The following is a 13,521-nucleotide window of genomic DNA, read 5'->3' as shown; positions in this document are numbered from 1 at the left end:
CCCTAGCCTCTCCTCCTCTCTCTCCATTCATGGCCCTCTCTCTCCTCCCCTCATCACCCCCGCTGACACCGGCTACCAGTCTGCTTCCCTGGCTCCTGCTGGCTCCCTCGAAACTCTTGGTACCCGCAGACCCCAACACATTCATCAAGTACCAAGTGGCTGTACCCGCTGAGCCTTCAGGCAGGCGCTGAGCCTGAGACACTGCCACCATCGTATCCCCGAACGTGTGTGGAGAGGCCCTGCTGCCTGCCCTGGAGGCCCGGTCCCCAGGAAAACTGAGGCTCCTGGATCTGGAGGGGGTGTAGAAGGTGACTGGGCTCACGAGAGAGACTATGAAGCAAGTCCAAGAATCTTTATTTCATGAACAAAACTACTTGTGTAAAGAGAGACGAGGCTGAATGGGCCCCTTTCGAAGTGGCCACAATCCAAGGCTGGTGAGAGACGGCGGGTTGGGCTGGGGCGAGAGTGCATCACAGGGAGAGGAGACCCCAGGTCCAGCCAGAGGAAGCAGGAGGGGAAATGTCGCTGCGGGTCGGAGCGGGTCCCAGAACCCCCCGTCCCGAGCTGTTCCAGCCCATCATAACCCTCACCGGGCGGGGAGGGGGCGGGGAGGGGCTGGGCCCCAGTAGTGCGCGTCCAAAGCGGCCAATGTGTGCAAATCAGCAAGAAAGAGGGGTGCGGAGCCGCTGCCCCCACCTCACCGCCCCCTCCCAAACAGGCAGCAGAAGCAGGCATGGGGGCAGCGGCAGTATTGCTTTACCCATCATGCACGGCACGGGCGGGTGATGGGGCAGGAGGAAGAGGCTGGATTCGGGGTGTAAGCCAAGCCCCCTGCCCTCTCCCACCCTGGAGGCTCCGTTGGCAGGACTTTGAGGCTTGTGGAGGCCCAGGAATGGCCAACCCCCATTGGGGGCAGGCTGTGCCCGGATGTTCCCCGTTAGGGCTGGCTCTTCCTTGAGGCGGAGCCCAGGGCCTAAAGGTGAGGGAGACACAGGGCATCAGGCACCTAATGGCTGACACCTCCCAGGCCCTCCAGCCCCTGCCTGCCCAGCCCACCTTACCGGGGCTATTCGGCCACCTGGACGCCCGTACAGTTCTCTTTGCTTTCTGAGGTGATGGCCAGGTATTCTGAGCTGTGGGGGCAAAGGTCAGGGGTACAGCAACCCCACCGTCGGTCTGGCCCACCCCCCGGAGGCCAAGGAGGGTTGCGGTCTCTGTCCCAGGTGCACAGGGCTCCAGTCAGAGAGAAGAGGGGGCTGGCTGGCTGGCTCCCAGGGATCCTAAAGAAGCCCAGGCTGGGGCCTGCAGTCCTGAATGTGAGGGAGGAGGCATCTGGGGGGTTAGACTCCTGGGTTCTAGCGGGGAAAGGGGTTGAGGGCCTGGAGTCTGAGTCTGAGGGAGCAGGGACTGGGAGGTTCAAGGGCTAGGGCCTGGAGTCCTGTATCTTTGGGGCAGAGGATGCTGGGCCCGAACCCTGGGTCCTGACAGAAGTGGAGGCTGAGAGTCTGAGGGGGGAGGGGCTGGGACCTCATCCCATCTCTGACACCAAATGGTCCCCTCTGGGGAGGACCGGCAGATGGCGCCCTGGGCTGCTCCCCTGCCCACCTCCCCACTCAGCTCATGCTCCCCTCTGGGAAGCGCTGGCTGTCCTGGGCCGCCTCTCCCCCTCCTCAGCGACCCCACTCACGCGTTCTCCTGTGCAGCAGCCTCCGTGGCAGCAGCGATCTTCTTGTAGCAGTAAACCATCTCTGCCACGAACCATATGGTCAACACCACGATGAGCAAGTACATCATGATCTCAGACACGATGGACGCCATGTCTCTGTTGGCTGCAGGGGCCGGGCAGGGTCAGGTGGCAGCCTGAGTGTGCCTTGAGCCTGCTGTGCAAGCTTGGGCAAGTGGCTTGACCTCTCTGGTCCTGGTCTGCAAACGAGGCCAGGCTGCTTCCCTAGAGCCATCATTGTTACTGTGATTCTCAATAACCAGCCTTGGACGGGCTTCGGGATCACCCTCAACCTGCCTCCCTGTGTAACTCGAGGGTCCTCTGTGTCATTCAGGTGGTTGTAGGTGCCCAAGAGCTGTAGCTCTACAAGGAGAAGACTCAGGTTCAAATCCTGGCTCTACCACTTGCCAGCTGTGTGACCTTGGGCAAGTGACTCAACCTCTCTGGGTCTCCGTTTCACCAACTATAAAAAGTGGAGGGCTTCCCTGGTGGTGTAGTCGTTAAGAATCCACCTGCCAATACAGGGGACACGGGTTCGATCCCTGGTGCAGGAAGATCCCACATGACACGGAGCAACTAAGCCCACGTGCCACAACTACTGAGTCTGCAATCTAGAGCCCGCGAGCCACAACTACTGAAGCCCGTGCGCCTAGAGCCTGTGCTCCACAATGAGAGAAGCCACTGCAACGAGAAGCTCACGCACCGCAACGAAGAGTAGCCCCCACTCGCCGCAACTAGAGAGAGCCTGAGCGCAGCAACGAAGACCCCACGCAGCCAAAAATAAATAAATAAAATAAAATCCCCAAATAAAAATAACAACAAAAAATGATTTTAAAAAGTTCATAATCACAATATCTCTTTCATGGGAGTGTTGTGAGAATTAAACAAGCTCTAAAAATCCTTAGAACAGTACCTGACATATACATAGCATTTGATACATGTTTACTATTATTAATATTATTACTGTTATTATTGGGGCAGTACAGCACAGTAGTTAAGAGCAGGGGCTCTGAGACCAGACTGTCAGGGTTCAAATCTTATCTCTGCCTCTTACTAGTTGTGTGACCTCAGGCAAATGACTCCACCTCTCTGGGCCTCTATTCTCCTTCTGTAAAATAAGGATGATAATACTCATGCCTTCTCACAGGGTTGCTGGGAAGAGAAAACGAGTTAACATCTGTAACATGCGTGGATGTGCCCACAGTCAGCACCGCGTTAAGTGTTGGCTATTCGCTGACGTTTTCTGGAAACACTCTATCCTTTCCGCAGCCCTGGCTCTTGCCAACACCAGCTTCCTTTCATTGAGCCTAAATTTAAACTGTAAAGGGAGCGCGTTCAGCCAGGGGACCAGAGCGGAAGGCCACTGTGGCGTCCTCGGCCGGATTTCGCAAGTGTCCACTCCTCATCCCTGGTCCCCTCCTTCTGGATGGTCAGGATCTCATTTTCCCCGCTGTTCCCATGTGGTCTTCCTCCCCTGGGAGTGGGCACTTTCTGCTGCTACACCCGGTGCAGATGGCACCAATGTTTTCTGGACCACAGGGAAGGGGGGGTGCAGGGCTGGATGCTTCTCCCCTGCTTCCCTGCAGGAGGAGCTGGGGACAGGGTTCCACACCTCAACTGTTTGTTCGTTCTTTCACTCCAAAGATACCATGAATGTGTCCCATGCAGTGAATGCATGCTCTCAGCCAGGCTCTGTGCTAAATTCTTTACCTGAGCATCTCTCTGACTCTTTGAAACAACCCCAAGGATAGAGACGGTCCAGGCTTCCCACGTCAGCTGACCTCCGGAAGCACACTGAGTTGAATATATGTTGGATAAAGCTCAATCATCGGAATTCTCACCCCTGCTCCTGGAACTCAATGCCCAAACGGATTTAGGTAATCTGGTATCTCCTGCTCTCCCAATCGGATTAGGACAGTGACAGGTATGGGCTCTGTAGCCCATTTGCAGGACAAGGTCACTGAGGCCCAGAGAGCGCAAAGTGCTGGGCAAGGATGCACAGCCAGGACTGCACTCAGAGTCAAGATTCAACCCTAAGTGTAACCGACTGTAGGGTCCAAGCTCTTATCTGCTCTGGAAAGCTTCCCCAGCCAAAGAGAAACTTGGAAATGGCTGGGAAATGTCCAGTGCAGTCTCCATGGACCCACACAGACATCTCAGGAGGTGGGACTCCTCCACTTTACAGATGAGGAACTGAGGCAGAGGGGTCACACTGAGGGGCAGAGGCACCTTCTCTAGGGAGACCTCTGATTTCTTCAGAAACCCCAAATCTTCTGAGAGCTTCACCTGCCTCCCCACACAGGCAGCCACCAGATCTGAAGCCCAGCCTGCACCTTTGCAGGCCGGATGTCTCGCCAGCCTCAGCGACTGCTTCACCTCAACACCTGCTCCCTTCATACTGGGTGTGTCCAAATAGAATTAGCCAGCTTGGCCCCAGCTGCCAGCCCCATCCCTGGTGGGGGACCCCCAGGTGCTTCCTACCATCTTCTGCACCCCTGCCAGGTCAGTGAAGGTCTCACCACCAGCGCCCACTGCCCCTCATTTGGAAATGACTCAGCTCATTGCTGAGGGGTCATTACCAGGAGGCAATACAGACTGATGGGTAATGTTGAAACTGCAGTAAGACAGTGGATTACAATATAAAAAGAATATAGCATGGCCAGTGATGCTAACAATACAATAATATCACGGGGAATGAAAAAAGTACTGTAGAGTGATAAGTAATGTTAAAAATAGCAATGCTGGGACTTTAGTGGTGGCACAGTGGTGAGAGTCCGCCTGCAATGCAGGGGACACGGGTTCGTGCCCTGGTCCGGGAAGATCCAACACGCCACGGAGCAGCTGGGCCCGTGAGCCATGGCCGCTGAGCCTGTGCGTCCGGAGCCTGTGCTCCGCAATGGGAGAGGCCATAACAGTGGGAGGCCCGCGTACCGCAAAAAAAAAAAAAAAAGCAATGCTGGGACTTTCCTGGTGGCGCAGTGGTTAAGAATCCACCTGCCAATGCAGGGGACACGGGTTCGAGCCCTGGTCCAAGAAGATCCCACATGCTGCGAAGCAGCTAAGCCCATGCACCACAACTACTGAGCCTGCACTCTAGAGCCTGCCAGCCACAACTACTGAGCCCATGTGCCACAACTACTGAAACCTGCGCGCCTAGAGCCCGTGCTCTGCAGCAAGAGAAGCCACCAGGATGAGAAGCCCGCACACCACAACAAAGAGTAGCCCCTGCCCGCCACAACTAGAGGAAGCCCATACACGGCCCTGAAGACCCAACGCAGTCAAAAATAAATAAATTTATAAAATAAAATAAACTTAAAAAAATATATTAATGCTACAGTATGTTGTCACTTTGGCAGCACATATACTAAAACTGGAATGACACAGAGAAGATTAGCATGGCCCCTGTGCAAGGATGACACGCAAATTCATGAAGTATTCCATATTTTTTGGCGGCCGTAATAACTAATGACAAATTCATGGCTAGTGATATATAAAATAAAATTTTCTTTAAAAAAAATACTACAGTATGATTGGTGATAATAAATATATACCAAGTAAAAATTTTAAATACTACAATATGATTGATAATATTTTAGAATACTACAGCATGGTGGCTAATGATAAAAATGTGATAATATGGTTGATAACATTAAAAATACTCTGGTATGATGAACTATGATAAAAAGTTATACGTCTGCTAATGTGAAACAGTATAGCATATAGTATAATATAAAATACTACACTACAGTGAGTAATGTTAAAAAAAGCAGTACCGTAATGTGGTGGATAAGAAATACTGGGGTATGGTGGAGGATGCAGAAAATACAGGCTCTGGGAAGATAACAGAAGGAGTTCTACGTTACATAAATATAAGAACACAGGCTCTGGGGGACTTCCCTGGTGGTCCAGTAGTTAAGACTCTGTGCTCCCAATGCAGGGGGCCCGGGTTCCATCCCTGGTCAGGGAACTAGATCCCTCATGCCATAACTAAGAACCCGCATGCCGCAACTAAAAAAAAAAGAACCCACGTGCTGCAACGGAGATCCTGCACGCAGCAATGAAGATCCCACGTGCCACAACTGAGACCCAGCGCAGCCAAATAAATACATAAATATTTTTCAAAAGAACACAGGCTCTGGGAGGCAGTATAATGTGGTAGATAACGTTAAAAAACAGAGACTCTACTAGGTCACGGGTGTGCGTGAGCCCAGCCTCCACCATGCAGGTGAGGACAGCATTGTGAGCAAGGGCTGAGCCACAGGGTGGAAAGAACCTGGATGCCTGAAGGGCATCGTGGAGCCTCCCCACCGCCTGACCCTTCACCTCAACACAGATTTGAGAGACAGGACTGACAGAGATTTTAAGCCACAGTATTTGGGGTGTCTTTGTTACAGCTGTCCCCCCAACTCATGAGGGCAGGGCTCCATCCTCTACATCCATGGGCGACTGTCCACCCAGCATAGTGACCTATGCCAAAGAGTCGCTCAGACGTGTCTCCTGAATTGAATTCTGCTGGATCACTTTGACAATACACTGAAAAATGCTAATTATCGGGGCTTCCCTGGTGGCGCAGTGGTTGAGGGTCCGCCTGCCGATGCAGGGGACGCGGGTTCGTGACCCGGTCTGGGAGGATCCCGCGTGCCGCGGAGCGGCTGGGCCCGTGAGCCATGGCCGGCCACTGAGCCTGCGCGTCCGGAGCCTGTGCTCCGCAACGGGAGAGGCCACAACAGTGAGAGGCCCGCGTGCCACAAAAAAAAAAAAAAAAAATGCTAACTATCAAAAGAAACCCACAGGCTCTGGCTGACAGAGTATAGTGAATCATGCCAAGAACAGAAACAACAGTCACACGGGCTTGGCTGGGTTCAAATCCAGGTCCCAGCTCTGTGACCTTGGCCATGTAATCTTATCTCCCTGAGCCTCTATTTCCCCATCTGTAAAATGGGGATAGGAAGAGCCTCTACCCCACAGGGTGGGTGGGAGGATTCAATGATGGACTCCATGTAGGGCACTAAAGCCAGCACCCCTCTCAGGGAAGGGTGGGCCAATGCACGTTGCCCGTGATGATGTGTGTGCACTGCAGGCCCGTCGGGACTCACGTGCCCTGCTCTTTGGTGGCCCAAGGTCTGGGATACCTCCCTGACTCTCTAAGCCAATGGGTCATAGGGCCCTGGAAAATTCCAATTTACACCCAATCAGAAGCTAGTTCAGGAAAGGGGTTCAAGGCAGCTGAAGCCAAAATGATGAAATGGTTCAACAACACCTTATATCTATGCTGCTCGGTGTGGGCCCAGACCTGCAGCCTTGGCCTCGCCTGAGGGCTTATTGGAGATGAAATCCTGGGCCCAACCCAGATCTGCTAAGTCAGGATTGACACATCAGCAAGACTGCCAAGTGGTTCGTGCACACAGTCAAATACGACGAGCACTGCTCTAGGAGACGCTCTCCTATCTCCTGCGCCACGTGACAGAGGGAGGCAGGGCTGAGGCTACTTGACAGTCAGACGCACCACCACCATTGCCCCCGTGTGCTGAGGCCCTGCTGTGACAGACACACCAGCAACTGACACCCCGCAACTCGCTCAATCCTCACCAGCTCCCTGGGACATAAGAATGGCTCCAACAACACCAGGAGAGGCAGATACTGTTATCATCCTGTTCGCTACAGGACGATCCTTCGGCTCAGAGACAGGGAGGCACCCGCCTGGAGGTCACACAGCGCAGGTGGCAGAGCTGAGTTATGCGCCCAGCACTTCCACGGGACAGGCCCGCTGTGACCTCCCCGTGGCTGAAGGGAAATGGAGGCTGGAGCTGGACTCCAGGAAGGAGGTGCTACTCCCCGCCCCCGCTGCCCAGGCGCGGAGCCAACCCGTCCCCTACTCGCCATCTGTCCCTCCATCTGGCTGCCCGTGGGCCCGACTCACCTTTGTTCACCACCTCAATGTGGATCTTCTTGACGACGCTGGTGTTGTGCTCGTAGTTGTCGAAGAAGAGCAGGCGGTACACGTGGCACTCGTAGTCGCCCGAGTGGTTGTAGGTGACGTTGGTGATGAAGATGGACAGGTCCTGCAGGTCCTTGGTGCCCCGGCTACCATTCCACACCACACGGCCCTCAAAGCGCTCATCCTCCTCCAGCTGCAGCACCTCGTTCTCATAGCGCAGGATCTGGGGGCAGTGGGGGCGGGGTCACCGCCGGGCCACGTCCCCCACCAAGACCTCTATTCTGTCCCGAGCCCTGACACACACACATGCTGACACATGCGTTCCTCAGTTATCCGCCCAAGCCCCCACGCGGCATTCCTGGCCTTCATTCTCTACCATTCTTCCCCGGCCCCCAGACACGCTCCCCAGGTGGGGAGAGAGGCAGCCTGATGCCGGCTGCTGTAGACCCCAATTCTCCAGCAGGCCCTCAAAGTTTATGGCGCCCCCTCATATGTAATTCAAACTACACGGAGCAAAAAGGAGGTCAAAAAAGTTCTGTTTCCTTCTATGACGACCATCTAAGACATTTTCGCTCGTACTAAATAATGGCAATGACATTGATTGGGTGCCAGGTGCCAGGTGCAGGAACTCAATCAATCCTCATGCAAACCTCAGAGCTAGAGACCACCTGCCCCCCATCTTTACAGAGGCAGAAACGGAGGTTCAGAGAGGCTCAATGACTTGCCCAAGGTCACCAGTCGGTCATGGTGGAGCTGGAATTTGGATCCAGGTCATCAGTAATAGCACATTATTGCAAACAACCAACCAACCCCTACCAGAACCCTGCCCCCGCCAACTCCCACACAGACGCCCACCCTCCACCACCCTGCCAGGCTCCCACACACCTTGACAAACTCCTCTGTGCCCTTCTGGCGGAAGGTCCACTCTGTGAAGGTCTCGGCAGTGGTCTCGCTGCGGCGCTTGCAGGAGATGCACAGAATTTTGAAGGTCATCCCATACACGGCCTCGGTCTCTGAGTCCACCTCCACACAGCCTCCCCAGGCTGAGGACACTGCGGGGACAGCAGGCTCAGGTCGAGCCAGGGCACCCATCACCCTTGGCAATGCCAGGCTCGCTGGCTGTTAGTTCTTGGGCCCCTCGGAAACCATCTGTTTCCCCTCAATAATGATCAGGAATGGCCAGAAGCAGATGCTGAGCCTGGCCCTGCCACCTGCTACGTGCCCTTGGCAAGTCCCTCATCCTCTCTGAGCTTCAGTTTCCCTCTGTGAATGGTGAGGGAATCGATCGTCTTTGCTTCTGGAGGTTGCTGGGCAGGTCCTTTAGGGTAGGTAAGGTCGCAAGGGGTCTGGCACACAGGACACCCCCAATTAACAGGGCTATTACCGTGGTCAGTAGCTCAGAGTCTTTGCTACCCAAGTACCCCTTCTTCAGAAGGCCACTTGCCCAAAATACTGCAGCGTGTAGGTGGTGGGACCAGATTTCCAGCTGTGCTAAAAGTTCAAGGTGGCGGTGTCAGTTCTACCATTATTGCTCTGTAAGACCAGCCAGCCCCAGAGAAATGGGTTGGGAGAAGGCAAGGCCTGAGAAGGAGGTGGGCATGGGAACCAGGGCAAACCCACACTCCAGCCCTGCTCCCCAGTCCCATAAGTTCCTGTCGTCCACCCCCACCCCAAGCTTCTGCCTCAGCCCCCTCTGCTCCCAGGGTCCTCACTTCCTGAAGCCAATCCCACCTCCTATTAGCTTCTCAAAACTCTCAGAGCGCTTTCCTGCCCCAGGGCCTTTGCACCCTCACCGGATTCCAGTCCGTTTGAGTCCCTCCACATTCTTACCTGCCACCTCCTTCCTGCTCACTAGCTAATGCTCTGTCTCTCCAGCTCTGGGGCTTTTCCTTTGTCCCTGATTCTTTCTGCTGTTAATCTTGGGGTTTTCTGCCCTCCTCCTCTGCTGTCTCTTTCCATCTCCCTGAACGCCTCTGTCTTTGTCTCCTCCTCTTTCTCACTCTTAGGGGTCTCTCTAAAGGTCCCACCACTTTGTGTCCTTTTCCCAGGCTCAGACACGCTCTCCGGGCCTCTCGCTCTCTCACTCCACCTCTCCCTGTCCTTTTTAAACTCCATCTCTTCCTGTGTCTACCTGTGTCTCCATCTCCTTCTGCCTCGCTCAAGTTTTTCCTCTCTCCACCTCTCAGATTCTTAACTCTCTCTCCTCAGTCTCTCTCAGGCACACTCTGCATCCCTCTCTCTTGGCTCCCCCCTTACTTCCATCTCTCCAGTCTCCCAGCGGAGCGCTCAGGAGTTCTTCTGTGTCTCTCGCCCCTTCCTTCCGTCTCCATCTCTCCCAGTCTCTCCTTCACTCCGTCCCAATCTCCGGGCGCCGCCTCCACCCCCGTCCCAACCCCCACCACCCGCGGCTGTGGGTGTCACATTGCAGCCTGCGGGGCTCCGGGAGCAGCTGACTCCGCGTTTCCTCGCCCCCGGCTGGGCGCCCGCAGCCACCAACCTGTGCCAGCCCGGCCCCCGCCCGCTCGCGCCCACCCGCACCTCCGCGCCCTCCGGAACCCCGCTGCCCGCGCGCACAACTTCTGAAGAGGACTTAGCCGGGCCGGGGGATGGGGTGAGGGCGGCCCCCGCCCGCGGCCGGGAGTCCAACGCGCGAATCCCGCCGCCCGGCCAGTGCTCCAGCTGTGCCCCCCGCCGCGCGCGCCCCCAGCGCACTCACCCAGTGCCGCGCCGACCACGAAGGCCAGCAGCGTCCCCATGGTTGCGCTGCGCACGCTGCGCCTCCTCCCGTGCCGCCGGTATTAACAGCGGGGCGAGAGGCGGCGGGACCCGGCGGCGGTCAGAATGTCCCCGGGAGCGCGCGGGCGCAGCAGCTGCGGCTCTGGGACCGGCGAGGGGGGGAGGAGGGGGGGCGCGGCCCCCCCGCTCCGGTTACCGCCGGGGGCCCAGCCCCGGAGCCCGGTGTCCGGGCATCCCCGCCGCCGCGCAGGCGGCGGCTGCTGCTCGGGCTGTTGCGCTGGCGCGCGCAGCCGAACACATTCGCCAGGTGCGCGGACCCCGGCCCCGCTCCGGCTCCGGCGCGCCTGGGCGCGGGCCGCGGTCTCCTGCGCACTGCAGCGGCGGCGGCTGCGGCCACGGGAGGGAGGAGGGAGAGGGAGGAGGGAAAGGGAGGAGGGAGAGGGAGGAGGGAGAGGAAGAGGGAGAGGGAGGGGGCGGGATGAATCACCGCGGGGGGAGGGCGCGGCTGCCCAGCCTTTGCCGCAGCGGCCCGGGAGTCGCCCGCTGCACCGGCCTCTCCCGGTGGCGCAGGGACCGCGGCTTCGGGCGTGGGGCGCGTGGTCTGGTTGTCCGACCCCTCCAGACTCCGGGGAGCCCCAGTGTTGGAGTCTGGGAGAGGTCACCCTCAGAGTTACAAGAGGGTTTGGAGAGCGGTTTGAGGGCAGAGCTTCGGACTTCAAATTATGGAGGTCATCCCCATGGGATCTCGAGGGGAACTTGGCTGGGACCTCCAAGTGACCTCCCCCTCAGACCCCTGGCACTCCGGCCTGGAGGTCACTGTGTGGGAACCCAAGTGGGCATGGGGGGGTGTCAGGCTAGGGCTACCCATAATACTCCAGACCCCTCTCAAGCAGGATGGGCACCCTGGATCCAAACCAGAAAGTCGGCTCTGGGGATTTGAGGCGCCATGATTCTAGAGGAAGGCCCTTCAAGACCCCGCTACCCTCTTTTGTCTCTGATGTCATCTTCTACTCGCCTCTCCAGGCCACTCCCCGCTGCTGTCCGGGTCCCTGTTGTCCCCAGTACACCAAGCTCATTCCCACCTCAGAGCCTTCACCCTTGCTCACCTCTGCTTGGGCCACTCTTCCCTTAGGTGACCAAGGGGCTCACTTCCTCTTCTCCGGCAGCTCTCGGCTCTAACGTCACCTTCATCTGGCCCTCTGTCCACTCAGGACCAACTGCCTCCGCAGTCCCTTACTTGACCTCCTTTACTAGTTTTGTTTTGTTTCTTTTCTACAGCAGTTGTCACTACCTGACATTATACTCTTCTTTATATAGTTTTCCTCCATTCACTGCTTGTCCCTCCAACCCTGGAAAACAAGCTCCCGCAGGGTGAGGACACCGTCCTGTGCACCACTGCGTCTCCAGCACCTTCCACTGTGCCTGTCACATTGCAAGTACTCAATACATATTCGTCAAATGAATAAATAACCGCCAAGCACAGAGCCCTTCTTGTATGGATTCACTTCTACCTCCCCAAACATTTACTGCACTTCCATTATTAATCTGCATTTTACAGACAGGGAAACTGAGGCTGAGAGAGGGCCACTCCCTTGCCTAGGGTCATGCAGCTGGTCTCAGGTGGGTCTGGAATCCTGCCAGGCGATGGCAGGGGGCTTGTCTGCTAAATGGAGAGGATGAGGGGCGAGGCTCCGTCAAGACCAGGGTGGGAGGCTTTTGGCTGAGGGCTGCTCCTCAGGTCCTAACCTCCAGTTCTGGGTGGGGTGAAGTTCCAGAATCTCCCCCCTGCAGGCTTGCCAGGTGAGAGGAACCAAGGGTGGGGCTGGCCCGGGGCAGAAGGAGAGGAAGCCAGGGACACCAAGCCAGGGACACCAGATACCTTTGTGATCTGGGCCTTTGTGCCAGCACCTCCTAGGCTGTGAAATTCCCCTGCAAAAAATAACTCTCTTGCTGTTCTGATCCCTCCCCTCTGATCGGGGGTGGCAGGCAGAAGCACAGTGAGGACAGGCCGTAGGCACCAGGCAGGGGCACCTAGTGACAGCCCTACAAACTGATGTTGGCTGCGCACCTACTACGGGCTTGGGGCTGTTCTAAGCACTTTACTAATATTAACTCATTTAATTCTTCCTACGAAATGGGTGTTACCATTATGCCCATTTTACAGGTGTGGGAAACTGAGGCTCAGGATGGGTAACTTGCCGTGATCACATAGCTAGAGGTTAGAGGAGGCTGGCTCTGTCCTTTGTCACCTGTGGTCCATCCTGCCCCATGCAGCCCCTCCTCCAGTCCTCTGCCCCAAGCCATCAATTAAGATTCTTACAGCCTGACTGTGACTTGTCAAAGGTCTCTCTTTACCCCACCTCACTCACTCTGGAACCAGAACAGGGTTTCAGTGAGACAAACCTAGGTTCTACCTGGACCGAGACCTTGCCTCTAGGCCCATTTCCACATCGGTAAGATGGGGTCCAGATGGCCACAACCTGGACAGGCTGGTGTGGGGTCCTGAAGGGGGGCCCTTGTATCTAAATGTGGAGACACCAGGGGCTAGGCCATGCCTCCCAGGCATGTAACCGTTTGTTTGTCTCCATCTCTTGGAGTAACTGTGAGAATTAAATGAACATCAGACCGTGGCACAGAGCCTGGTACATACTTGGTCCCCACTCCATGACTCACTTTTTTCTCCCCTCAATTTTCCTGCCATAATAGTAACGTTTAGTGAATACGTACTCTGTGCAGATCCTGTTATAAGTAGCCACCTTTATTAACTCCTTGAAACCTTATAAAGCGGTTCTCAAAGGGGGGTCCCTGGAGCATCAGCGTCACCTGGGAACTTGTTGGAAGTGCAGGAGCTCAGCAGACTCGCCCCAGACGTGCTGAGTCGGAAACTGAGGGTGGGGTCCGGCATTCTGCTTTTTAAAGAGCCCTCCGGGAGAACGACTCACTTCTGACAACCCTGGGAGACGGGTGCTATTCTTTTTTTTGCAGCACGGCATGCAGGATCTCAGTTCCCTGACCAGGGATCAAACCCACACCCTCTGCAGTGGAGGCGCAGAGTCCTGACCACTGGGCCGCCAGGGAAGTCCCCAACAGGTACTATTCTTATGCTCACTGTACAGAAGAAGCC

At 56.1% G+C, this 13,521-nt stretch overlaps 1 protein-coding gene and 1 non-coding gene across 4 annotated transcripts; one reads left to right on the top strand and one right to left on the bottom strand.

Annotated features, from left to right (window-relative positions):
* Positions 1-337: 337 nt before the first annotated feature.
* SCN1B (sodium voltage-gated channel beta subunit 1) lies at positions 338-10,772 on the bottom strand. Of its 3 annotated transcripts, none has more exons than XM_004284181.3 (6): positions 10,378-10,772; positions 8,547-8,713; positions 7,644-7,884; positions 1,688-1,829; positions 1,062-1,133; positions 338-973 (listed from the first exon to the last, which is right to left on the bottom strand). In XM_004284181.3, exons 1-5 carry the CDS (start codon positions 10,415-10,417, stop codon positions 1,067-1,069), a joined length of 657 nt encoding a protein of 218 aa, XP_004284229.1. In that variant the 5' UTR covers positions 10,418-10,772; the 3' UTR covers positions 338-973; positions 1,062-1,066. The 3 variants fall into 3 exon arrangements, with proteins under 3 accessions (XP_004284229.1, XP_033269769.1, XP_033269770.1); XM_033413878.2 differs by having other exon boundaries at positions 1,057-1,133; positions 10,378-10,565; XM_033413879.2 differs by lacking the exon at positions 10,378-10,772 and adding an exon at positions 9,918-10,066.
* Positions 5,064-5,170, top strand: LOC117198266 (U6 spliceosomal RNA). The gene has a single exon (XR_004479354.1). It is a non-coding gene; the product is annotated as a U6 spliceosomal RNA (small nuclear RNA).
* Positions 10,773-13,521: the final 2,749 nt, after the last annotated feature.

The sequence above is a fragment of the Orcinus orca genome, chromosome 20 (assembly GCF_937001465.1).
Source record: "Orcinus orca chromosome 20, mOrcOrc1.1, whole genome shotgun sequence".
Classification (NCBI taxonomy): Eukaryota; Metazoa; Chordata; class Mammalia; order Artiodactyla; family Delphinidae; genus Orcinus; species Orcinus orca.
This window is presented reverse-complemented; position numbering and strand designations above follow the sequence as displayed.

Excerpts from the sequence above, each read along its gene's own strand:
- SCN1B (XM_004284181.3), bottom strand. The coding sequence starts at position 10,417 with ATGGGGACGCTGCTGGCCTTCGTGGTCGGCGCGGCACTGG. Across the intron at positions 7,885-8,546 it reads GCACAGAGGAGTTTGTCAAG|ATCCTGCGCTATGAGAACGA; the intron begins GTGTGTGGGAGC and ends CACTGCCCCCAG. Across the intron at positions 1,134-1,687 it reads GCTGCTGCACAGGAGAACGC|CTCAGAATACCTGGCCATCA; the intron begins GTGAGTGGGGTC and ends TTGCCCCCACAG.